The 27,129-nt window shown below is 46.0% G+C and overlaps 1 protein-coding gene across 1 annotated transcript in view; it reads right to left on the bottom strand.

Moving 5' to 3' along the window:
- Positions 1 to 27,129, bottom strand: part of LOC121003103 (canalicular multispecific organic anion transporter 1-like) — a 150,110-nt gene that overhangs the window by 47,796 nt on the left and 75,185 nt on the right. Inside the window, exons 16-19 of the mRNA XM_040434681.1 lie at positions 20,599 to 20,725; positions 20,304 to 20,480; positions 11,017 to 11,184; positions 9,841 to 10,024 (exon numbers count right to left, since the gene is read on the bottom strand). Coding sequence (XP_040290615.1) covers positions 9,841 to 10,024; positions 11,017 to 11,184; positions 20,304 to 20,480; positions 20,599 to 20,725 — 656 coding nt within the window. The remainder of the gene's footprint in view (positions 1 to 9,840; positions 10,025 to 11,016; positions 11,185 to 20,303; positions 20,481 to 20,598; positions 20,726 to 27,129) is intronic.

Genomic DNA, 27,129 nt, shown 5'->3' with positions numbered 1-27,129 from the left:
GTTTTCATCCTTAAAAAAGGCTCAGATGTCTTTGAAACATGTATTTCAAGGACATGTTTTTGGCAGGGCTGGGAAACGAAGTGGCCAGTTTCCTAGCCGCCAACCCCAATGAAGCCAATATTACCGTGCCCCCCGTGCAGATAAATTCCCTCTCCCATCTTCCTCCTATACAACAATTCCTTTCTTCCCCACCAGAGGACGCCCATGGAGGGCAAAAGGACAGAAGGGCTTCTCAAGGTCCAGACCCGCTACAGGTAAGCAAGTTTCTTCTTCCAGTTTTTTCCCATCTTCCCTTGGAAGGCCAAAACGCTAATTTTATCCACGTTTGGGCTACGATAACCACAGACTCATGGATTCTAAACACTGTAGTGGGTTATCAAATATACTTCATATGTCCTCCAGTACAAACACAGAGACCCCATCCTATATTCGTCTCAAAAATAGACTGAGATCTAATAAGATCAGAAATAAGAGAACTGAGTTCCAAAGACGCGATTACACAAATCCCTTGGCAATCCCAAGGTCATCTGAGCAATATTTTTCTTGTCAAAAAGAGAGATGGCGGTCACAGACCAGTCATCAACCTAAGAGCTCTCAACAATTTTGTTTTCTACCGACACTTCAAAATGGAGGGCATTCATCTATTGAGAGACCTACTAATACAACACGATTGGCTTGCCAAGGTAGACTTGAAATATGGCTACCTCACGGTGCCTTTGCACCCTCTATCCCAACCCTACCTCCAATTCATATGGGAAGGTCGGAAATTCCAATTCTCAAGTCTACCATTTGGTTTCTCTTCGGCTCCCTGGTGCTTTACAAAGCTATTAAAACCAGTGGTCGCCATGCTCAGGTCCCGAGGTGTTTGCCTAATTATTTACCTAGACGACATTCTCATCATGGCTCAGTCTCGGTCAATAATTCTACTCCATATTCAATGGACTCTCTCTCCTGACGAACTTGGATTTTCTTATAAATCACGATAAATCCATTTTGAATCCCTCAAAAGAGATAGAATTTTTGGGGTTCCTGATCGACACTCGATCAGCCATCCTAAGCCTTCCATCCAGGAAGTTGAAGATCATCCGGAGAGAAATCCGGTCTCTACTCAACAAAAAACTAGTATCTCTGTGAGCTATCGCTCGGGTAGTGGGCCTGTTGTCAGCTTCAATCCAGGCCATATTTCCTGCACCAGTACACTACAGGGCTCTTCAACGTCTGAAGACTCACCACTTACAAGAGAGTTTACTGTATTCGGATGAAATAGCCGTAACCCCAGACACCAAGGAAGAACTCCTGCGGTGGTTACAGCATATCCAGGCCTGGAATAGGAAGGCTATCTTCAATTCAATACCGGACATGATAATAGAGTCAGACGCCAGTCTCCATGGCTGGGGGGCTCGTTGCGGCTCCCTTTCCACAGGAGGGAAGTGGTCCGCAGAAGAGGCATCACTTCATATCAATTGTCTCGAACTTCTGGCCGGATCCTTTGCCCTCAAGAGTTTCGCAAGGGACAAGTCACACTGTTGCATTCTTCTAAGGATGGACAACAACATCTGTAATGCAATATGTCTATCGTCTTTGGGGCACCAGATCAGAGCGTCTGGCTAACATTGCCAAGGAATTCTGGCACTTTTGCCTAGACAAGAACATCACTCTTAAAGCGGAATATCTTCCGGGCCTTTCCAATTCTATTGCAGATTGGAATTCCCACTTCCTGGCCGACAAAAGCGACTGGAGACTGGATCCTCTCCTCTTCAAACATCTTCAATCTCTTTTGGGTCCTTTTCAGATGGATCTTTTTGAATTCCGTCTGAATCGGCAACTCCCACAATTCTTCAGCTGGCGTCCAGATCCAGAAGCTCTAGGCACCAATGCTCTCCACCAAAATTCAGCCCTCGGGGACCTGTGTGCATTCCCTCCTTTTGCCTTAATCCCGCAAGTCATTCTTCTGACAAAAATTCAGAAGGTAACTCTGATGTTGATCACTCCTTTATGGCTGACCCGGACCTGGTTTCCCCAGATCTTGGAGATGGCGGTAGACTTTCCGCGCATCCTTCCATCTCATCCTTCCATTCTTCTAGACCCATTTGGGAATCCACACCCCCTGGTTCAAGCAGAGACCTTGTCCCTTGTTGCTTGGCTCATCTCGGGCCAACAAACTCTGATTTCAAACTTTCACACGTTACTCAGAGCATCCTCTCTGACGCCTAGGCTCCAGGTACCCGATCTTCTTATGGATCAGCCTGGAAAATTTGGTCTGATTGGTGCAATCAATGGGATCTGGATCCCGTACATGCACCTCTAAACCAAGTATTACATTTTCTTTCCGCCTCTTTTGAAGCACGGAAAGCCTACCGAACAATTAAAGTCTATCGGTCAGCTATCTCTTTCTATCATTCTCCTATTCAATCTTTACCTGTGGGCAAACACCCCTTGGTCTGTAAACTGATAAAAAGGAATTCGATTCCGCAGACCTCTTTTTCCTAGATATCAGTCCACATGGGATGTCAGTCTTGTGTTCAATCTATTTAATTCCTGGGAGAATAATGATTCTCTATCCCTAAAAATTTTGTCACTCTAACTCGCTATGCTCCTATGCCTAATTTCTGTTAAGCGAGTTTCAGATGTTCGTGCCCTAGATATTGCTCACAGACAATACTTACTTCAGGGAGTAAAATTCTCTATCGTCCGTCGCACCAAGACCAATATTTCTTCAGTGTTCTACCCGATGTTTCCCCAACAAGAGAAATTGTGTCCGCTGCTTACGATTCTATAAGGAGAGAACTCTTCCTCTTAGGAATCAGTCATGCTCACAACTCCTGCTTCTACTTAATCCCAATGGATAGCTCAGATTATGTCTCTAGCTGGTATTGATACTTCCATCTTTAGAGCCCACTCCACCAGGGGCGCTATGTCCACTAAAGTCAGGCAGGCAGGAGGCTCTCTTGCTTATATTCTGAAAGCAGCCAACTGGGCTTCTGAATCTTTCTTCAGAACCTTTTATTTCCTCCCCGAACCTCATGTGTCCATGGTGTTATTTGACTGATGCTAGTCTTATGTTGTCTTACTTAACGGTTATTCTTGATAGCATATTTTATAAGTATAAGCTTTTTTTTTATTATTTATATGTCTTTATTGCTTTTCTTAAATAACAAACAATGTAAAAAAGATATCTGGTCACAGAGATTGAGCACGTATGACAGGTACATTTAAACAATGTGTTACTTAGATGCAAGGCAACGTACATACATATAAAGGCATCTAAATCAAAAGATACCCTATATTAATGTCAATTCTCTGTCACACATATCAAAACAAAACCGGCCCCCCCCCCAAGCAGCAAAGCCCCCCCCCACTCCCCCCACCCAACGTACCTGGCCTGGTACGGCCGCCACGGGGGGGGGGGCGGTAGGACGCTCATGTCCCTCTCTTGGGTATTTCTCAAACCTTCATAGGGGCGGATCCTATTTAATGTGGACTAGTTGTAGTCATTTTTATTTTTTATTTTTTTTAATATTTTGAGGTGATTGAAAATGTATTTATAATGGGGCTTAGCGATAGAGAATGGGGGGTCATCAGTTCCAGTCCAGATATTTCTTCTCGCCACCTCCCCTATCTATGAGCCTATTTCTGTAGTATAGCTCATCCCACGCCGTTTCATACATTCAAAGTCTGTTACTCTTGCCATTAAGCTTTGCCATTCATTTATTGTTGGCGGTGTATCTTTCACCCATTGTCTCAAGATTATTACCTTGGCCAATAGAAATCCCTTCAGCCAGTAAACCTGTTCGTTTTTGATAGTTTTTTTTTATACTCGGGGGGGAAAAAGTCCAAGCACAACTACTTTGATGGTCAATGGGGGGCTATTCCCGCTTAGTGCCGTCATCTCCTGAAATATGCTGCCCCAAAAGGTCTTGATAACTGGGCAGTCCCATAGCATATGTACATATCCTGCAGCTACAAGAGAACATTTCAAGCAGCTAAATTATTGTCCCTTGTTACTATACATTTTAGATAAGAGACTCGGGGTAACATATAGGCGGTGTATTATTTTAAATTGTGTCAACCGGTGTTGTCGTGAGAGGGAAGCCTTCTTAATATTTTGATAAATTTCCCGCCATTGTGAAGGGTTACATTCCCCTATATCCACCTTCCATTTATCTACACTTTTAAATTTAGTGACCGTGCTTAATTCCTCGATAAGTCTCCTATATATTAATGAGACCCTAACTTTGTTCCCTACTATATTATAACAAAATAATAAAAACCTCTGAGTGGTTGTTATCAAAGGTATTTTTTTAAGCGTGCATGCTAATGCATGTTGTAATTGTAAATATCTATAGTGTTCTAATGCAGTTATTGGTGTCTGCTGAAACAATTCCCCTATTAATTTAATTTTCCCTTTCGTGTATATATGTGAAAGTAACGTAATACCTCTCCGAGTCCAGTAGTCGTTTTCATTAAGGGCCAAAAACTCTGTTAATGCAGGGTTGTCCCATAGCGGGGTAAAATCTAGAACTTGAGGGGCCTGAGTAAGTGCCTTAATTTTATTCCAGGTCTTCTGTAGCGCTGCCCCGATGGGACAGACAAAATCCGCACACTCCAGAAGCCCGGATTCCAATATGCTGAATATATTGTATGTATGTTGTTGACGTTGCCCTAAGATATGGGATAATAGTACTCCATCCCCCGTATTGACACACCACTGTAGTTGTGAACACAAGTAGTAGATTTGAAAATGAGGCAGGCCTAGTCCGCCGTTACTTGCCGCCAACTGCAGGTATTGTAACTTAATGCGTACCCTTTTTCTGACCCATATCAGATCGTTTATCAATCGATCAGATTAAAAACACTATCCTCGATCCAGGCAGGGCAAGAGCTAACCGTGTACAATATCCAAGGCAGCAGAACCATTTTAATCAACGCAATTCTATTAATCTGCGAAAGTGGAAGTTTCTGCCAAACCCTTATTTTATCCCTTATTTTCCCGACTAAGGGAGTAACATTTAATATATTGTAGTCCCTGATGGTGCTGCCAATTTTTATCCCTAAATAGTCTAAGTGATCTGTAGGGGCAATAATTCTGACCCTGAGATCATTCGAGGGGGGCATCCGATTCAGGGGGAAGAGTACAGACTTTACCCAGTTTATCTCATATCCGGCAATTCTACCAAATTCCTCTGTTATCCGCATAACATCTGGGACACTTCTCCATCCGTGATTCAGATAGAGCAATACATCGTCTGCATATAGACATATCTTGTCATCCGTCCCTCTCCCCCCAAACCCCACTATACTAGGTTCAGCCCGTATCCTGCAGGCGAGGGGTTCCATAAAGATTGAAAAGAGGAGTGGAGAGAGGGGGCATCCCTGTCGTGTCCCCCGCTTTAGGGTGACGGCAGGGGTGAGCACCCCGTTAACATTAATTCTGGCCGTTGGTCCGCTATATAGCAGTTTGACCCATCCAATAAATTCCTGCCCCAGATTCATCCTCTGCATAACACGCCAGAGGAAGGACCACTCCACCCGATCGAACGCCTTAGCGGCGTCCAAGGACAGGATGGAGCGGTCCTCCCCCCCCCCAATCTGAATGTTGAGAATGGTCCGACGTATATTGGTCTGAATCTGTCGCCCGGGGATAAACCCTGTCTGATCTGTATGGATTAGGCCAGCTATTACTTTTTTTAGCCTGTTAGAAAGAACCTTTGCAATTAGTTTATAATCTGCATTAAGCAGCGATATAGGGCGATAGTCATCTACTTTGTTTCCATTTTTCCCCTTCTTCAGGATCAGCGTAACAGTCGCCTCCGTCAAAGATGGGGGCAAATTGCCACATTTGCTGGATTCGTTCAGGACCTGCAGCAACCCGGGCAGGAGCACCCCCGCATGGCTCTTATATATGCCAAACGGGAGTCCATCCGATCCGGGCACCGAGGAACCCCGGGTCTCATGCAAAGCCGCCTGTAGCTCACCCAAAGAAATGGGGGCGCTCAAGGGGGCTGAGTCCAAATCCGACAGCACCGGGATCTTGACCTGTTTTAAAAAGTCGTCTATCTTAGTCTCCGTATCATCCGCTCCGGAACCGTAAAGATTGCTGAAATATTTCAAGAATTCTTCCTCCATCTCCACTCCTCTTTTCAATCTGCGCCCGTCACCTGTCAGTATTTGTCTAATTTTTTGGGGAGGCCTTTGATTCGAAATAATAGAGACCAATAGCTTGCCCGGAGTACCGCCCTCACAAAAGTGTTTATAGCCCATAAAAAATAATTGATTCTGAGCTTTTTTCCTCATATAGGTTATGTAGTGGTCTTTAGCGGATTTTAACTTAATACGTGTGCTAGCGTCGTTATGTATTCGGATGCAACCCTCTAGATATGCAATGTTTGCTTCCAAATTTTTTTGCTCTTTAAAGAATTCATTTTTCTTCCTTTTTATTCTGCAGAAGTATAGCCCGCGAATAAACGCTTTCATGGCATCCCAGACAAAGTGGACATGTGTTGTACCGATGTTCTCTTGCCAAAATTGTATAAGTTCTTTGTCAATCCTTACGGAATCATTTAGTATAGTTAACCAGTGTTCGTTCAATCTGAACGATCTGATAGTCCCGGCTTGTTGCCCGATCTTCATCACCAGTAAAATAGGTGAATGATCGGAGATGCCGTGGATCTCATATGTCATTTTTAAGATGGAGTCGAGCATCTCACCATTGGCCAAGGCAATATCAATCCTGGACATAGCACTGTATGCTTTACTAAAGCAAGAGAACACCTGTTTGTTACCATAAAGCCATCGCCAAACATCTATTAGTCCTATCTCCTCACAAAACCCTCGAAGTAAGGCGTGCTTTCCATGCGAGCTTTTCCACGCAGTTGAACTTCTATCCAACGCCGGGTCCAAGACGCAGTTAAAGTCGCCGCATATTAATACCGGGGACCGCTCTCTATTAGACATAAAGACCGTCAACTGATTTAGGACTGTCATTGCAAATGGTGGGGGGATATACAAGAAAGCGAGGACACACTTTCTACCGTTCCATTGAGCATAGAGGAAGATAAATCTCCCATCTCTATCGATCGACTGGTCTAGTAGAATAAAGTCAATGCTTTGATGTACGTATACACTGATCCCACGGGAATATGACGAAAAGCCGGAGTGGAACTGATGCCCCGCCCATCTCTTTGTTAGATATTCTGGGATGTCAGATGTAGCATGCGTTTCCAATAGGGCAACTATTGCGGGAAGATGTCGAATAATCAGATCAAAGACCACAACCCGTTTCGTTCTATCACCCAGTCCACGCACATTCCATATCATAACTCTATTATTCGTCATGTCATGGAGCTATGAAAAAAAACGTCCGTCGCCCCCCAAGGGCAGCCGTAGCCAGGCCAGAACCCACCCCCACCCCATCTCCCAAGCCCGCCCACTACCGTCAATATATCTGCCAACTTATTATCTATGGTGTCAAGTCTACCCATATCAGGTCTAGTATATTGTTCCGCCGATATCGGTAAATCTCCCTGCGTCTCCACCGGCTCTGGAATTCTCTTCCCTGCTCTATGTTTGGGTGGGGGTGATTTCAGGTATTTGTCCATCCTAGCCTGTAGACAGCTGCCCTCGCCCGCCTTAGGGGCTTCCGTGCCTACAGATCTCCTGTTGTATTTAGGAGGCATATTTAACAATAATCTAGCCTGGAGAGGCAAGCCGTACACTAGCAACAGGAGAGGAGTGAGGGGAGATAAAGCAGTCCCCGGGCGACAAAAATTGCAATGTCGCACCAGAGCTACATCACCTGCCCAGAGCAGACTAAGGTCGGGTCGAAACTCATTTATTGACTATTTGTTTTAGCAAATGTTGTATTCTAGGTTGTAAATTTACTGCGGCTGGTTATTTGTTTTAGCAAATAATGTGTTCTGGGTTGTAAATTTACTGCGGCTGGTTATTTACACCCTAAAGTGTATCCTAAAACCAAATATTGGTATCTCCTGACCAATCAAGAGGGGGGTGTACCTGCGCCAACCAGCGCCACACTCCTGCCAGACCATAAGCCCACAGCCACAAACACATAGGGTGAAAATACAACAGAGGGAGGAAAAAAATAAAAAATAAAAAAATAAAAAAAATGAGAAACAGGCATAGAAATATCACAGTGTCCCAGAGCCGGTGAGGATCAATACTCTGTCCAGTAACCGCGTGAACAACGCAGTGATGTCCCACAGTGGTGTCGCAAGATGGATATTGCACCACCCACGATGGATATTACACCACAGAAATATATACAGATAAAGGCAGTGATGATGTGGGTATACTCCTCGCCACTCCCCACATACACCTAATGCTGCGCCTAACGGGATTCGGTGAGTTATGTCCACCCGTTGAAGTGTCAATGTAATATGCAAGCAGATTTATCCCGCCAATCTTCAACCTCCTACCTGGGCAGTGAGGTCATAATATTCCACGTGGTGTTAATCTCACCGTTTACTTAAAAAAAAAAAGGTGTAGAGCGCAATAGTCCAATTAGAACCCCAAAGATATGGAGACACCACTAATCTTCCATCCGAGTGGCCAATTGATGCTCCGCTGCCATACGCAAATGCAGAAGGGGAATGGCAGGGTTGAGGGAGGGGGGCACAACACGCCGGCACACCTGTACCATCAGATTAAATCATCAAACCCCTCACTTTTCAGCCTGCAGCTTCATCAGGGGTATCAAAGGACATCTCCACAGAGCCATCTCGGCAAAACACACCCAGGGCACAACCCCAACGGTATAGGGAGAAATATAGCGACCTGCACCCACGGCTGGTCAGCCGGTCATTTCCGCAATGAGTAATGCCAAAGGCTAAGGGAAAGCGGGCTCACCAATCTTCAGCCAGCCGGCCAGGAGGGGGGTGTACAGTCGCAGGTGTGGTCTCAGGTGTGTGGTCTCAAGTGTGGTCTCAGCGTTCCACGGTGTAGCCGGTCATCGGACACTTCAGGGACCAGGTTTAATGCGCTGTGCGGGTTGTAGGTACGGGTAATAGTTATCAGGTTCCACGTGAGTGCCTGGCGTCAATCCATAGTAGGACTTCTATCCGGCGGCGCTGGATATTAGCTCAGTAGCCTTGCTTTAGCCGCTGCTTGGTATCATGGAAGGTGCCAACAGCTCCGGTCAGGCTCCGGTCAAGCGCCAGTGTATACCGCGCTAGAGCAGGCGAGGAGGAGAGGACGCCGAGACGCCAGGCTGAGGCAGGTGGATGAAGGGGCGGTCCCCATGCAGACGCGCGGTACGCCCACGTAGCTACACCGCTACGTCATACCGCAATGCCTTGTTGGAGCACCATTTTTGTGTATAAGTATAAGCTTTAAAGAGGACCTTTCATCAGAATAGTGTGTTAAATTCTTATACGACCTTATGGGGCTGCTCTCACTGATATCCGGACACTTTTTTTTTTTAATGGACCCCCCGTTCGGCCGCCTCATATGCGAATGAGGCGACAAAGTTATAGTAGGCGTTGTTCTCTAAGTTCTGGTGGGCGCGGTTATGCTCTCCCTGGCAGCGAGCGCATCCAATCGCAGCGCCCCGCTCTTAGCCAGGGAGAAGTAGCTCAAGTTCTCGCGAGATTCGCGAGAACTTGAGCTTCTAGACATCCGGACCGAGCGCCATTTTGGAATCCCCAGCGCAGAGCATCGCTGGGGACGCCTGGTGGCTGGCATTGAAAATACTACAGTTTTCTTCACTTGCAGGATACCAAGTCTAAATTAAAATGATACAAATACATATGCATTTGACATGAATTGTATATGATCTGTAAAAGAAGATTTCATATCTACAACTATAATCTAGATTGACTTTACCTGTAGCCTCTGAGTCCTTGGTATTGTCTTGCTTAGCGTACGTCTTGAGGAACTCTGCAAAAGCTCCATTGTTTGCCAGTAATGTTTTATATGAGCCGGTCTCAGTAACGCCGCCATTCACCAACACCACAATCTCATCAGTGTGCTTCAGAAAGCTTACACCATGAGTGACCAGGATGCGGGTCTGTGAAGAGAGGAGGAGTGATAAGCATACAAACACGCAAAATATAACACCTTTGCACCCTGCTACTGTCTTAAATGGTTGACCCATGTCATCTTATGTCTTAATTTCCAGATTCTGTATAATGTGCATATCTATTTTTATGCAACTGTTGTTGATGTAGGATGGAACCTTCCTTTCCATTCTAGCTCTCTCCAAGAGAGGGAGGAGTTTAGTTAGAGGAGTCTAGCTTACCCCCTGCTTGGGGAAGGAAGCAGGAGCCGTCCCTCCTGGACGAGCCTTGCCTAATCCAGCTAGAGCACCTTCAGCTCTGCTAGACACAGAGGCCAAAGACTAAAGCCTCAGAAGCCAGAAGGAGAAAGTTTCCTGGATCAGTTTAGAGACAGACCAGATCAGAGAAAGTCAAGTACAGCAGAAAAGAAAGGAAAAGGTTCCTATTTAATCTTGGTAGCACAGCAGTGCCAGAGAGCAACTGATGAAGAAGAGTTGAGTTTGTTTGCCTGCCAAAGTTCATGCCAAAGCCTGCAAATCGTTTGGAGCAAAGTTTATTCAAGTAAAGCTGTTATCAAGTTCATCACAAGGTCTGGACTCAATTTATTCTTCATACCCCACTACTACACTAACCTTTTTGCAATTCTGGAGGAACATGCCTGGGGTTCCAGCATATCCAGGTAGGAGCACCGTGACAAGTGCAACACCATTAAGGGACATTAGGCCACCCTACACCACTCTGGCATTTCTACTCTGGGTACCATCCATATCACTAAAAGGGGCCTTGTGCCCTTGTTGATTCACTGCAACTGATGTCACGACAAATCAAACAAGTATTTTACTCTAAAGGTGTACTTTGAGAAGCCCCCAGGGGTTGCGCCCACCGATGACATTGCACATTGGAGGTGGGTGTTATTATAACATCGGCTGATTCTTGTGAATTGATATTTCCATTTAAACACTGGTTTACATCACAGAATAGAGCTGCATTGTCTTCTGTTTACCTTGTTTTTCAGTAAACCATTGGGGCCAACCACCTTCTCAAATATGTGTTTCCCCACGTGAGCGTCAACAGCAGAGAGAGGGTCATCAAGGATGTAGATGTCTGTGTTCTGATATACTGCCCGAGCCAGGCTCACCCGCTGCTTCTGTCCTCCACTCAGGTTTATTCCCTACAGAATATACATTCAAAAATGATAAAATAGAAAAATAAAGTGCCCTTTATACAGCTCCCTTTATACACATGGAAAAAGTATGTCATAAAGGGAGAAACAAAATAGCACCCACATAATAGTGCCTAATAATATCTACATAAAAGTGTTATGTAATGAACACAAAACAGTGTCATAAAAAGTCAAAATATAGATATACTGCTGGATAAAATCACCATACAGTGGGAAAACAATATCATCATTCAGTGTCTACAAAATACTGTCATATAGTGTACAAGGAATAGTATCATAAAAGTGCTCAAAGAATAGTTCTTTACACAGGGGCATACACAGATCTCACAGGGCCCCATTGCAATATTTAGTATGGTCTCCCTGCCCCACCCAATTTCCCAGTACATGTCCGTCAAACCCTCCCAAGGAATGCAGAATGAAAAGCACAATGCCCCAGATTTAATCTTTTTTTTTTTTTTTTTTTTTTTTTTGGGGTGGGGGGGTTGTATTTTATTAAGAGGGTAACATTTTATTAAAAAAGGTAATAAAGTCTCCGTTGGTTTTACCCATATTATCAGTAAAATGGAACAGGTGCTTCATAAATATGAGGCTCATTCTGAATATCGTATTTCTCTGTATTCACACCAGACAGCTGGCATAAATTTACTGCTTCCCATTAGAGAGGAGCGAATCGAAGTTGACGAAGTGGAATTCGATTTGAATTTCATGAAAAATTCTATTCGTACCAAAGTTGAATTTCCTCTCGCTTCATCATAACGAATAGTATTTTTTCTAAAATGGCTTCTACACATGTTAGAACGAGAAACTAAGAACTCTGGGTACGAGGGATCACCCAAATCGCCATGCATGCAGCCAATCAGCAGCCAGCTCCTGTGATGTCACAGCCCTATCAGTAGCCTCAGCCATCTTGGATTCAGCCATTTTCCAATGTACTTAGTGCAGGGAGAGATGTGACAGGCGCTAGGGACAGTGCTAGCATAGACTTTATTCAACAAAAAAAATGATTGAGCAGTTCAGGGAAAGATCATTCATAGTGTAGGGAAAGGATAGGGAGGCATCATCCACACTAAGGAGAGAGGAGGGACCAATAGGGGAGTGTACAGCCGGGATAATAGGAGCAATTACACCTGGTTGCACTATATGGGGATCCAAATTGCTCTAATACTACTGCTTTCAGGTTGTTTGCACGATATGATACATCACCCTTGCTTCTGTACGGAAAGTGCTGTTTCATACAGACAGTTTTGGGGTGTATTTATTGCAAATACTAGATGTCCATTTACCCTTCTGCGGTGACAGAGGGGGGCTTCATCACCATCATCACCATCAGGAGAAGAGGGTGGCAGCTTGCGCGTCAGGCAGCGGCTGAGCCAGCAAGGTAGTAGCGTGACCGAGTCAGTAGGGTGGTCTCAGTGGGAGGTCAGGAGCCAAATGTGCCCAGGGTAGACCGACCACTTTGCAGGAGCCTACCTGTCCAGAAAGTAGCGGTGCAGGGGTTCACAGAGGCAGCGGTAGCAGGTGTTGTGCTTTTTCATAAGTGTAAACAGTTATATCTACTTATTTTAGTTATAATAGGTATTCATTGCCTTTAAGAGCAATGTTGATTTATATTCACTGTTTTGTATGAAGTTTCATGTAGGCCGAAGTAAGTCCATGAGAAGATTACTGTGCTGTTCAAAAGCTAGTGTTATTGTAACAATATATTATACGTTTAGAAAGTTAGAAGATACACTGCACCTGCAGATTCTGAGGCTTCATTGTTTTTCCTATCTGAACATGAATTCCACAGTGTGAGAATTGTCTAGATGTTCCTCAAAGTATACATTCATGTATCAAAGTTTGTCCCTCGGCTTGGAGACAAGGCCTCCAGATGTCAGAGGTGTGTAGTATTGAAAATATCAGGCATGTATGAGTTAACCCTTAATGGTATGATGCTTACAGCTTATACAACAGTGCCACCTAGATAAATAAACACATTTTAGAACGAGAAACTAAGAACTCTGGGTACGAGGGATCACCCAAATCGCCATGCATGCAGCCAATCAGCAGCCAGCTCCTGTGATATCACAGCCCTATCAGTAGCCTCAGCCATCTTGGATTCAGCCATTTTCCAATGTACTTCGTGCAGGGAGAGATGTGACAGGCGCTAGGGACAGTGCTAGGATAGACTTTATTCAGCAAAAAAAAACTTTATTCAGCAGTTAATACTACACCAGTAGCAAAAGTGCATTCTGGGTAGTATTATGACGTCATGCTCCTTATCAATGTACACACCCCTCCAACAATGATTAAAAAGTTCCAAACTAGGAGGGTGTGTTCATCTGATAAGTTTTGGGTTAAGAAACCAGATACCAAAAAGAAAAAAAGGAAAAAAGAGAGAGAAAGGAAAAAAAAACAAACAAAGAAACATTTGGATTATAGATCTCTGGAGAAACATTTGGATTATCGGGAAAAACTCTTGAAGCTGGCTGCCCCAAGACTCTGCACATCACTTGACCCTTGGGTAATGTATATTTTTGTTTTATGTAGTATTGATCTAAATTAATTGGCTTGATACTTAGCCAGATACCCACTCATTTGTGGACGTGTAACGTTAGTTGCTACATCAGTATTCTCTCTGATTTCAGTTACGATACATATAACTGAATAAAGGGGATAATATTGGAGAAACTCTCTGTTGGGAATCTTTATATTCCCTAGTTTGATATCAAGCCTATAATTTATAAGTTTTGTTGCAATACTACCATTATCTGAGATTTGGTCATCATTTTGGGGCAGAGAAAGGTCTCGTATCTATCATTTTCTTGATTGAGTTTTCCACATAATCCATTGATTGTATAGCTCTCACAAGTTTAAAGCCGTATTGCATAATATTCTTGTGTTGGTTGAGTAGTGTTTTGTTGGCACCATGTAGTGGTGAATTCTGGGTACTGCATATCATTGTATATTATTGAAATTTATGTTGATTAAGTTTTGATTGTATTTTAAACTATTGTATAATAAACCATTTATATTTTTGCATAGACGCTTGTACCCTGTTTTACTGATTGCACAAAATAATCAGATTCTCGATTGAACTCTTTTTGAGAAGTTTATGTCCATCTCACGGGTCAATATCGTTTGAATAATTTTTCTTTTGATCCGTTAATTTTTTTTATGTTTATATAAAGCATTTGCTTTACATACCCTTTACAGGCAGTCAGCATGGAGTGGTGGGGGGAAATGCCATACTCAGCGGTGTGGCAATTTTTCATCAAGCCACCGGAGGAGGTCAACATGGCCATTTGCAGAATCTGTGGGCAGAAGGTAAAGCATGGCCAGGGTGCCAATGTTGGCACCACAGCCCTGCATCAACATATGCAGAATCACCATAAAGTGGCCTGGGAAAACCGTGGCTTCAATGTAGTGGTCCAGCCTGATGCAGCACTCGCTGCATAACCTAGAGGCCAGCACCAATTTTTCTGCAGTCAAGGCTCTACCACCTCAGCAGAAGGGAACTGTGTTTCCTTCCCATCATCTACTGGTCCTGATGCTCCACAGAAGCAATTGCAAAAAGACAACAGTACACGTGCACTCATCCAATGGCGCAGAAGCTGAACGTGCTCCTGGCCAAGTTGCTGGTGCTGCAGTCCCTCCCTTTCCAAGTGGTGGACTCTACACCTTTCAGAGAATGGCTTGTGCAGAGCCAAGGTGGAGAGTCCCAAGCAGTCATTACTTTGCATATAGGCAAATAACAGCCCTGCACACTTATGTTGAACAGAAAGTGGGCCAGTCCTTGAGCCTGTTGGTGTCTGCTAAAGTTCACAGCAGCGCCAATGTGTGGAGCTTTAACTATGGTCAAGGAAAATATATGTCCTTAACGGCCCACTGGGTAAATGTGGTTCCTTCCCAGCCACACCAGCAACTTGGCCAGGTGACGCCACTGCTGCCTCCATGTTCTCAAGCGGTGGGTCCTGTGCCAATGTCAGCCTCTGCCTCCTCATCTTCCACCGGGTCCTCAGCCTCTACTGCGAGGACAATTCAGAGTGCTCCTCCAGCATACCACATGTGCAGGGCACGGTGGTGCCACGGTGTTCTGCACATAGATTCAATGGGCGAATGAAGTCACAGAATCGAATCCTGGCTTTCGCCTCGCTAACTGAAAATAGGAACCATGGTCACCGACAACAGGAACAACATGGTGTCAGCGCTGTGTCAAGGAGGGCTGAGCCATGCACACTGCATGGACACATGTTTAATCTGGTTGTAAAGCGGTTCCTGAAGTCTTCCACCCATCTGCAAGACATCCTGAAAATGGCCAGGAAACCTCGCATGCACTTCAGCCACTCTTACACTGCAAAGCACACCCTCCTTGAGCTGCAAAGGCAGAAGGGCATTCTCAAACATCCGCTGATATGCAACGTTTCCACCCATTGGAACTCCACCCTCCATATGTTTGTCCGACTATATGAAGAGAGGAAGGTCATAAACGATTTCTTGATGATACAGGCAGACAGGAGTACTCCACTGTGTAACTTCAACATTAGTCAGTGGCAGCTCATGCATGACACCTGCAGTTTGCTCAGGCTCTTTGAGGAGGCCACTTTGTCAGTTGCCAGGACTACGGGATGAACAACGTCATTCCACTGATTCATGTCCTGGAGCAGATGCTGCTAATTCTGGCTGGCCAGGGGACAGGAGACATGGCGTCTACATCTCACGGCCACATGAGCCCTGTGGGGGCTGAACTGGAGGAGAAGGAGAACATTCATGCACAAGCAATGTATACTGAAATGGGTGTTTTTTCTGCACAAGTGACAGGAGAGGAGGAGCTACAGGGCAATGAGGAAGACCAGGCAGATGACCCAGACACGCAGTGGCAGTATGCAGTGGAGATGGAGGCAGGGTGTCCCTCCGAGTCACTTGCGCAAATGGTCCAATGCATGCTCAGTTGCTTGCGTAGGGACAGCCGAATTGTCACCATTCGGCAGAGGGATGACTACTGGCTCTCCACCATCTTAGACCCTCACTACCCGTCCAAAATGGGGGCCTTTTTTTCCACCCGCTGAGAAGGAGGATAAACTGAACTACTAGCTAGACATCCTATGTAGTAAGTTGTCTGCTGCCTATGTGCGCCATCACCGATCCTCACAAAAGTCTGACCGGGGAGGCCCTCTGCACTTTACGTTCCACTACCATGGCTGGAGGAGAGGGGTGGGGCGGCAGAAGCAGTACCAGCTACATCAGCAGCAACTTAAGTCTAGAGTCTCTGATGAGCAGTTTTCTTCTCCCACCTAGTGAAGAAACCACCCACCAGCAGCAAGACATGGAGCAGAACCTGAACCAGCAGGTGGTAGCATACTTTTACTGCACCCTGCCACCCCACATTGAAGATTCCCCTACTGGGCAGCCAAACTTGGTTTGTGGCCACAACTGGTCGAGTTTGCCATAGACAAGCTTTCCTGCCCGGCCAGTAGTGTGGCATCATAGCAGGTGTTTAGTGTGGCAGGGACCATAGTTACCCCAAGGAGAACTTGCCTTTTCACCCAAAATGTGGAGAGACTGACCTTTGTGAAGATGAATCAGGCATGGATCAGCCAGGATTTCCAAACATCAGTACCTGATGCATCAGACTAGATCATTTGTGGTGCCAAACCCAAACTTTGTGAAAAGAGAGCAGTTTCTTCTGGCTACCTGCCTCAGCCACTATTCTGATGCTGCCACCCGCCTGATGCCACACACCTGGTGCCAGGTGCTCCTACTGACACCCACCATCTTGTGCTGGTACTGCCACCTCCCCACTCTGTGACTGGGCCATTGTGTGGACTCCTCATGAAATTGCCACATCACCACTATGACGGAGATGCTATTTTCCCTGTTTGGCCTTGTTGACATCACTATTTATTTTACCCTTCTTCTGATCTCTCAGAAGGATGGAAAAATGAGACACACAACGGATCCTGTCTTTGGAGCAGCCATAAGGCCTGTATGACATGGGCCCTATTTCGCATCAGGATTGGCTCATGATTTGGTAGCTAAAAGCAGGAGTGGGTACAAAACACAGTTTTGGATCCACTCCTGTTTTTTTTGGCCTTAGCAATTCTGATGGATTACTGCTCTCCACTATGTCAGGGGGAACCTCTACTTATATCATGTAACAGAACAGGTTCTGTAGAAATCTGTGGAATCAGCTGACGACAGTATAAAAAGGAGTGCGAATTTCACAGTATTTTTTAAAAGTTCACTCATTTCTACTTCCCATCTACTACAAAGCTGTTATGCAGGTACAATTGACTGAAATAGAAGCTGTAATTATGTGTTTGCCCTGAGTCCCTAGTGGTGGCTGCATTAAAAAAGCAGTGCTTGCACATTAGAAAGAGAAGGAGTTCAGCACCGGGTCCCTTCCCTTCCCCCAGGCCCCTATAGCAGTTGAGTGGTCTGCCTCCATTTAAGTTTTGCCACTGCCTACACAGTGTATAAATGCCACCTCTATATCATGCCTAAAACTAAAGCGGCTCAGTGTTTAAATAACAGTCAAATACAATGCTGAAATAATACTGCCCTACAGGGCCTATATAATCATTCTATATGGAATACAAAACAGTGGCCTAAACACCCAAGCAGGGGCGTATCGTGGGGGGGGGGGGGCGTTGCCACGGGCGCCACAATGCAGGGGGGCGCTGTCCGCTGCAACAAAATCTTAAATCGCTGACGCTGTGGGTTTTTTTTCACACAGCGCCGCAGAGCAGAGTGAGGAGGCGGGGCGCGCATGGCAGTGCAGTACGATCACACTGATAGGCTCCGCCCACCTTCCAGGCAGGAAAGACTGTGCGGAGCCAGGAGCCAGAGCAAGAAGATAGAAGCAGAAGATGGCTGCCGCACTGTCCCTGCTTCAGTACTACCAGAGAGTTTATCCAGAGTCCAGACAGGCAGCCTGAAAGCGATCCTGACAGAGTACATGACACTGCAGTCAGTGTCATTCCCAGTCCCACCCTGAGTGAATTAGGTGAGTCAGTCACAATGTGTATGTTGGCATGTGCTGAGGGTAGGCGTTAGGGGTAATATATGAGTGAACTAGTGAAGTGCCACTGTGCCAGTGCCATGAGAGCCAGGACAAGGCTGCCAAGTAGATGGCATCATGGCAGTCAGGGTGCTGGTGAAGGATGACCAGCCCAGGGACACTGACTGAGAGAGACAGTATGCCTCTCTGGGATGCCATCTGCAGTTTCTGCCCATCTCTGCTGTCCATATACCAGGCCTACCCTGGTATATGGAGTGGACAGCAGAGATGGGCAGGTGGCATCCCAGAGGCAGTACTGTCTCTGGTCATCCTTCACCAGCACCGCCTGACTGCCACGGTCCTGCTTGGACTGGCTCTCATGGATTGGCCATCAGCTTCCTCTTGGTCTTTTATGTCCTGCTTTGGAATCAGGTTTTGATCTGGGTCCCTGTAAGCTTCAGGGCTGCAGCCAGGTCTGCCCTCCTCTCAGTCTCAGGTCCAGACAAGTATCTCTGCAGAGTCCAGACAGTCACTGACCAAGTTTAAGTCCCTCTGAGGCTCAGCCTATAAGGCTATTTTCACACTAGCGGTAGGACAGATCCGACAGGCTGTTCACCCTGTCGGATCTGTCCTGCCGCTATTTCGCCGGACCGCCGCTCCGTCCCCATTAACTATAATGGGGACCGGGGCGGAGCTCCGGCACAGCACGGCGAAAGGCCGCCGGACTGAAAGTACTGCATGTCCGACTTTTTAGTGGTGCGCCGGAGCTCCGCCCCCGTCCCCATTATAGTCAATGGGGACGGAGCGGCGGCACGGCAAAATAGCGGCAGTATGGATCCGACAGGGTGAACAGCCTGTCGGATCCGTCCTGCCGCTAGTGTGAAAGTACCCTAAGCTACTGAGCTGAGGCACAATTTTATAAACGAAACAGCGCCTGGCCTGCTGCACTACTCAGACCAGTTAGGGAGTGAGGGCAGCAGTAGTTGTATTTCTTCAGTTTAACGATTGCTTGCTGCCCAGAGAGGTAATTTTTGTGGGGAAAATGTGCAGCAGATTCCACTTAGGCCCCCACAGTAATAATCCTTTGTATTAATCCATTGATAGCCCTCATTAGGCCCCATGCCCCAGCCAGGCCTCACTGAGAATCTCAAATGGCAATTTACATTAATAATAAAGAGGGGGCCGATACATTAACAAAGAGGGGGCCATTATATTAATAATACAGAGGGGGCCATTATAATATACAGGGGGAATAATATTACGGGGAATGGGGGACTATCTGTCTGGCTCTAGCACAGTATTGGGGGGCAGCAGGATGAGTTGTTGAGACACCAGGAAGGAGAGGATGATAGTAAAGTGAGGAACCTAAAAAAAAATCTATGAAACTCTGCAGAGACGAGAAGTGGCTGAAAGAAGGTGTCATGGTGGTCTTATCTCTGAATGAAGACGTTGAGGAAAGTCTACATCACAGGAGACTTCACTGGATGTAACAGGTATGGTGCTGTATTCTACTGTAATAACAATGTCCATCCACATATCTGTTTTACGGTAGGGTTGGGGGAGCAGATTGAGAATATGGCCCACCCTGCTGCATCCCGGCCCCAGACTTCAGGTCACACTGTGCGTGTTCTGAATTTTGGGGCTCACACCCATCTACTACATTATCTGTACTCAGAGAGTTATCACTGTGTTATCTAAGGGGTTACATAGGACTGCAGGTGACATCCACTATATTATCCGTACTCAGAGAGTTATCACTGTGTTATCTGAGGTGTTACATAGGACTGCAGGTGACATCCACTATATTATCCGTACTCAGAGAGTTATCACTGTGTTATCTGAGGTGTTACATGGGACTGCAGTTGAATCTACTACATTATCTGTACACGGAGAGTTATCACTGTTATCTGTGGGGTTACATAGGACTGCAAATGATCTACTACATTATCTGTTAAAAGGGGTGTGCCCACAGGCTGGGGGGGGGCGCAATTTTTGGCTTGCCCCGGGTGCTGGCAACCCCCGCTACGCCACTGCACCCAAGCAATATTGCTATATGGTACCAAAAGCATGCCACCACCCATACAGTGCAGAAACAATAAAGCAAAACACTTTTTCCTAACAGGATCACCTTTTCTCCTATTTCAGACATATCCCCTCCCGGCAGCATCTCCAAATCAGGAAGCAAGGCGCAGCCTTCTAGAACCCGCTGATATCGCGCCTCATCTAGAGGTGACCCAAACAAGATGTTATCTCTCAGCGTGGCGTTCTGGATCCAGGCTTGTTGAGGAACATAGGCCACAGAACCCTGAAACAGAAAGTTGCACTACTAATAAGACATTATATTACCCATAATGTTATACATATCTATGTGCAGTATTTTAGACAGGAGATGGAACTCACAGAATACAGTGTTCACGTTATACCTTTATGTTGATGTGTCCATAGACATGGTCCATTTCTCCAAGCATCGAAGAAACAAGTGACGATTTCCCAGAACCAACCCCACCAACTACTGCAACCAGGTTACCTTCCTTGATATTCAGGTTGACACTGCAAGAAGACAGCACATATGAACATCAGAGGTGTAGACATGTACAAAATTCTTAAATTTACCCATGCTAAGCCTAGAGGGGGAACATCTACTTCTACTACAGTGGGCCACCTAGGAGATATTGATAGTTCATAAAGGACCTGTCCACCTTAAAAAATAGCTGTACACTTGACAAAGCTTGAAACCTCAGCTGATAGGACTACTATCATGTTACACATGCATGGTTTGCCTTTTCATTATGTGTGTCCCTTCTCTCTTCCCCTAGCTTCTGCTCTCTCTCTTGTCTCCTCCCCTCTTCTTCATTCTGGCTTCACCCCTCATCTCAGCTACTTGCTCTGTTAGCTGCTCACAGCATGATTTTTTGACCTATCCATTTGTTCATCAGTGTATGATCTGCACAGTTTGGAATAAACTTCTTCAAGATCTACAAGGTGTCCTTTGGATCGAGTCACTGTCAGCCAATTCACCTAAGATTGTTGGTTACCGCTATCTCAGCAGAACTGTAAGTTACAGAGATCACACTTTCAATGCTTAGATTGGAGAGGCAGAACAGTCAAAATATCAGTGAAGGGATCTTACAAGATCTGCAAAATAACTTTCAAGGGACCCTTGCTAGCTATGCATGTATAGTGAGATGTATATGGACACTGGAATATAGCAGAATATATGTACAAGCCTGTATACTCCACCAGCAAGTAAATCTCAGCACAAGATTCATCAGTTTTCTGCACAGATTATTGAAGAAACTGTTCATGCAACTGTTATTTAATCAGCTCCTAGACTGTCTGTATTGTCACATGCATTCTGTCTGAAAGTCTTCGGGCTCTTTCATACTTGCGCTTTTGTTTTCCGGCATAGAGTTCCGTCGTCGGGGCTCTATGCCGGAAAAATCCTGATCAGGATTATCCCCATGCATTCTGAATGGAGAGAAATCAGTTCAGGATGCATCAGGATGTCTTCAGTTCAGGACTGGAAAGTTTTTTGGCTGGAGAAAATACCCCAGCATGCTGCGCTTTTTGCTCCGGTCAAAAATCCTGAACACTTGCGGCATCGACGGATCCGGAATAATAGCCCATTGAAATGTATTATTCCGGATTCGTCCTAACATCTTCAGTTGTTACGACGCAACAACGGATCCGGAAGTTGCGTCTGCGCCAGGAAGTAGGAAAAAAACGTTGATGTTGGCTTCAGGATTTCCGGATCAGTCTCTTACCCAAAAAGCCAGAAAGACGCACCCGGAAAGAAAAAATGATGCGTTCTTACGCGTTTTTCCGGATCCGGCGTGTAATTCCGGCAAATGGAGTACACGACGGATCCGGACAACGCAAGTGTGAAAGAGCCCTAAGCTCTGTATGCAATCAAAACTAACTTTGCAGCAGCCATTGCTAAACTTCTCTCTGACTCCCCCTCCCACTGGTTGCCTAGGAAACCCTCTCCCAGAGCCAGAAGATTGATACATTTCTATGCAAACACATACCTTGTGATTTAACCCTCTGCTTGCCCTCACAATGCACCAGCAAGGCAATGTACAATCTGAGGAACCTAATACACAGAAAGAACCTGAACTTCCAACAGATCAGGAGTCAGATCCTCAAGGCCACATAAAACAAAAACGTTTAGTGAAGCCAACCTGGAAAGTCCAAGAGAACTATGAGACTGACAAAGAAGAACTGCTGCAGAACATCAGCCACTCATGGTCTAAAACACGGGTGTCAAACACAAGGCCCACGGGCCGAATCCAGCCCGCCAGACCTCGTCATGTGGCCCGCGCAGCGAGCGAGCTGGCGGCGGCGGCTGGGCACAGGGAGATGAGCGCTTCCATTGTGGAAGCGCTTATCTCCAGTCATCTGTATCGCCGTCCTCTGGACAGCGATACAGATGCCTGCCTGTGCTGCGGTAGGGGAGGGAGAGGCGTGTCCCTTTCCCTTCCTCTGATAGGCTGCTGGCCTAGTGCCTGCAGCCTATCAGAGGCCGGCGCAGGCGGCGCGATGACATCATCGCGCTGCCTGAGCCATACAGCGTGGGACACAGGCCAGAAGAGGCCTGCATCGCATCACTGACATGGAGGTAAGTATGTGTTTTTTTTTATTATTTTTATTATGTACAATACTTTTACTGGCTGGGGCTGTTATTACTGGTAAAGGGGGGGCTGTTATTACTGGCAAAGGGGGGGCTGTTATTACTGGCAAAGGGGGGGCTGTTATTACTGGCGGGGGCTGTTATTACTGGCACAGAGGGGCTGTTATTACTGACACAGAGGGGCTCTTATTACTGGGGGCTGTTATTACTGGCACAGAGGGGCTGTTATTACTGGGGGCTGTTATTACTGGCACAGAGGGGCTGTTATTACTGGGGGCTGTTATTACTGGCACAGAGGGGCTGTTATTACTGGGGGCTGTTATTACTGGCACAGAGGGGCTCTTATTACTGGGGGCTGTTATTACTGGCACAGAGGGGCTCTTATTACTGGGGGCTGTTATTACTGGCACAGAGGGGCTCTTATTACTGGGGGCTGTTATTACTAGCACAGAGGGGCTGTTATTACTGACACAGAGGGGCTCTTATTACTGGGGGCTGTTATTACTGGCACAGAGGGGCTGTTATTACTGGGGGCTGTTATTACTGGGGGCTGTTATTACTGGCACAGAGGGGCTGTTATTACTGGGGGCTGTTATTACTGGCACAGAGGGGCTCTTATTACTGGGGGCTGTTATTACTGGCACAGAGGGGCTCTTATTACTGGGGGCTGTTATTACTGGCACAGAGGGGCTGTTATTACTGGGGGCTGTTATTACTGACACAGAGGGGCTCTTATTACTGGGGGCTGTTATTACTGGCACAGAGGGGCTCTTATTACCGGGGGCTGTTATTACTGGGGGCTGCTATTACTGGCAAGGGGGGGGGCATTATGGTGGGCTTTATTACTCCCCCATGGTATGACCCCCTAGTAGCAGCACCAGCCTCTCCCTGCTCTGCTATCCCTCTGCACCTTCTCCAAATACTTATTATGAAATCTTTCTCATTAGGATAAAACACCTCATCAGCTCCACCGAGCCCCCGGCCAAAGTGTGGAAGTGGCGTCCGAGATCCCCAAGGGCCAAGCCAAGTAACTAAGTTTTCCGGCCCTTTGAGGGTGACCAAACTGCTGATGCGGCCCCGATGAATTTGAGTTTGACACCCCTGGTCTAAAACTATTGAATGCATGTCAGCTCTGTCTCAACCAACTCATAAGGTATTACACCTAGAGGGCGCTGTTAAGCAGTTGAATGCTGCCTATAAGAACTACCAAAGACTGCTAAATATGCTGATCTCTTAAAGCAGTACAACATAGAAAATTCCTTGAAAGAATTACAGGAATTGAATGAGCTCAATCTTAAAAGAGACGATCTAGTAATACAAACAAGGACAAAAACAGATGTAAAAATCGCACATCTCCATGAATCTAGATCCCATCTCTCCACAACTTCTAAGCGCTCCACACGATCTTCCAAATCCTTAAAGGGATTCTGTCACCTGCTTTTACCATTTTAGGCTGGCACCATCGCTATGTTGACTAAAGTACCTTATTTCCAGCAGTCTTCTTTTTACTTATTTTCGTTTTGTAGTTTTGATATAAAAGCGATTTTTCTGTTATGCTAGTAGTACTGCCAGCGGCCTGCACCTGCGCGATCATCAACGTCCTGAGGGCAACAGCGCTCAGGTCACATCACTGGGCTCGGCGCATGCGAGTTTTCTGGCCGCAGACAGGAAGAAGGACAGGGCATTTCTATAAGGTAGACTATGACGTGGGAGGGGGCTGTGGGAGGTTATTTGATGATCAGGAGGCGTTCTTGGGCATTGCAGGGGGGCGTCACTGGGCTCCGGAGAGTGAAAAAAACGCCCCTCTGGGCACCTTGGACCCTAATTAGCATAACAGAAAAATCGTTTTTATATCAAAACTACAAAACGGAAATAATTAAAAAGAAGACTGCTGGAAATAAGGTACTTTAGTCAACATAGCCATGGTGCCAGCTTAAAATGGTAAAAGCAGGTGACAGAATCCCTTTAAGATCAACATCTTCTACTCTCAGCCAACGTCTCATCAAAGCCCGCGCTGATGCAGAAGCTTCTAAAATCCAGGCAGTTTTCGCCCAAGAGAAAGCAAGAATGGAAGCTGAGGCTGCACAGAGAGAAGCTGATGCTGCACAGAAGAAAGCAGAAATGGAAGCTGAGGCTGCACGGAAGAAAGCAGAAATAGAAGTCTTAGAAAAACAATGTGAGCACGCCAAAGACATGGCAAGACTAAGAGTCTTAGAGCAGGCTGTAAGTGACAATGAAAGAAGTGTCAGTAGCCGTCACTTTTTTATATCTCATGCATCAGTGTCATCACAGACCTCATCAAAACTCCATCACTCTGTCATAGCAGCCAAAGAACTCAACCAAGGTGTTGTCTCTACATCTATTACGCATTCTCAAGTGGCAGAAATGGGTACGAATAGAAATGACCTACCACACTATTGCACTAACCTGCCACCCTCTAACCAATCCACTATTATGCGGCTACAAACCAACACACCTTTGGACCGTACACCAGCTCCAGTGTTAAACTCCTCAGCACCATCTTATGTTCCCAAGTCACTCAACGTCAATGTACAAGCTACTGCAACTAACTTTGTTCTGCCTGCAATTGTATACCCAAAGTCTGAAAACACAGACATGTCGCAGTTTGCCAAGTACATCCTTCGCAGAGAACTCACTAGGACGGGCCTCACCATGTTTGATGACAAACCTGAAAATTACTGAGGCTGGAAATTCTCCTTTAAAGCAACAATCAGCGAATTAGATATCACTGTTGCAGAAGAATTGGATCTACTCATCAGGTGGCTAGGTCCTCAGTCAGCTGAACGTATCAAGAGACTTAAAACCGTTTACATTTCCAATCCTGCTGCAGGTCTCGACGCTGCTTGGGACAGACTTGATCATAGCTTTGGCAGCTCTGAGGCCATCGAAGATGCCTTACTCAAAAGGTTGCAAGGCTTCTCAAGGATGACAGCTAAAGAGCTACTAGAGCTTCAACTAGCTAAGGCTGACACCCAACTACCCGGTCTTAGTTACCTTGACACCCCTTGTGGCATCAACCCTATTGTCCTTAAGCTACCATATGGTATCCAAGAAAAATGGGTTAGTCAAGGATCTACTTACAAGGAAAGGTATGGAGTAGCCTTTCCTCCCTTTTCCTACTTCTGTACCTTCATAAAGGAAATTGCGGACTCTAAGAATGACCCAAGTTTCTTCATACGGTGACTGTAACCCTCTTAGTCCACCTTCTCCAGGACTTGCAAACACACGCATAACGCACAGAGACTGCAGGGGTCCAGTGTCAGTGAAAAGGACTGATGTTCAACCTGCACCTGCTACGGTTCTTCCGAAGACTGGACAAAACAAGAAACTTGAGCATCCAAATCGCCAATGTCCCATACATAACAAGCCACACCCACTTAAGAAGTGCATCGGCTTCAAAAAGAAACCTCTACAGGAACGCAAGGAACTTTTAAAGGAATTTGGAATTTGTTTCAGATGCTGTTCTTCCACAGAACACCTGGCAAAAGACTGTAAGGCCATCATTAAGTGCATAGAATGCGGTAGTGACAACCACGTTCAAGCCCTTCATCTGTACCGACAGCACTACTCCATCCACTGACATTCCCCCCAGGGCAAAGCTTGGCGGGGAGCACGCTGAACAAACAGCAACCTCCACCCCAGTGTTCTCAACATGCACTGAAGTCTGTGGGGAAGGACTTTGTGGGTAAAATCCTGCGCTAAGATATGCTTGGTTCGCGTATACGCAAAGGGCAAACCCGAAAGGGCCGTAAAACTGTATACCATTCTTGATGACCAGAGTAACCAATCTCTCGCAAGTACAAGGTTCTTTGATCTCTTAGGCATAACAGGAAGTGCTCTTATACCCTAGGTACTTGTGCAGGGATTACAGAAGTCTGGGGTAGAAGAGCCAGTGACCTTGTAGTCACTCCTCTCAACGGCAACTTGGAAATACCCTAGCCTACTATCATTGAGTGCAATCAGATCCCAACTAACCATAATGAGATTCCCACTCCTAAAGCTGCCTTGCACCATACTCACTTGAAAGACATAGCTGATCAAATACCAGCCTTTGATGAGAATGCTGATATCCTGTTGCTACTCGGGAGAGACATCCTAAGGGTGCACAAGGTGCGCCATCAAATCAACGGCCCACATGATGCATCTTACGCCCAGCATCTGGATCTAGGCTGGGTCATTATTGGCAACGTCTGTCGTAGCAACGCCAGGAAACCTCTCTCGGTTTCTTCCTTTAAAACTCATGTCCTGCCCAATGGACGCACTACTTGCTTTCCAAGACAACAACATCACTATAGTGTGAAAG

The sequence above is a fragment of the Bufo bufo genome, chromosome 6 (assembly GCF_905171765.1).
Source record: "Bufo bufo chromosome 6, aBufBuf1.1, whole genome shotgun sequence".
In the NCBI taxonomy this organism is placed as follows: domain Eukaryota; kingdom Metazoa; phylum Chordata; class Amphibia; order Anura; family Bufonidae; genus Bufo; species Bufo bufo.
Note: the sequence above shows the minus strand (reverse complement) of the source record. Positions and strands in the feature narration are given on the sequence as shown.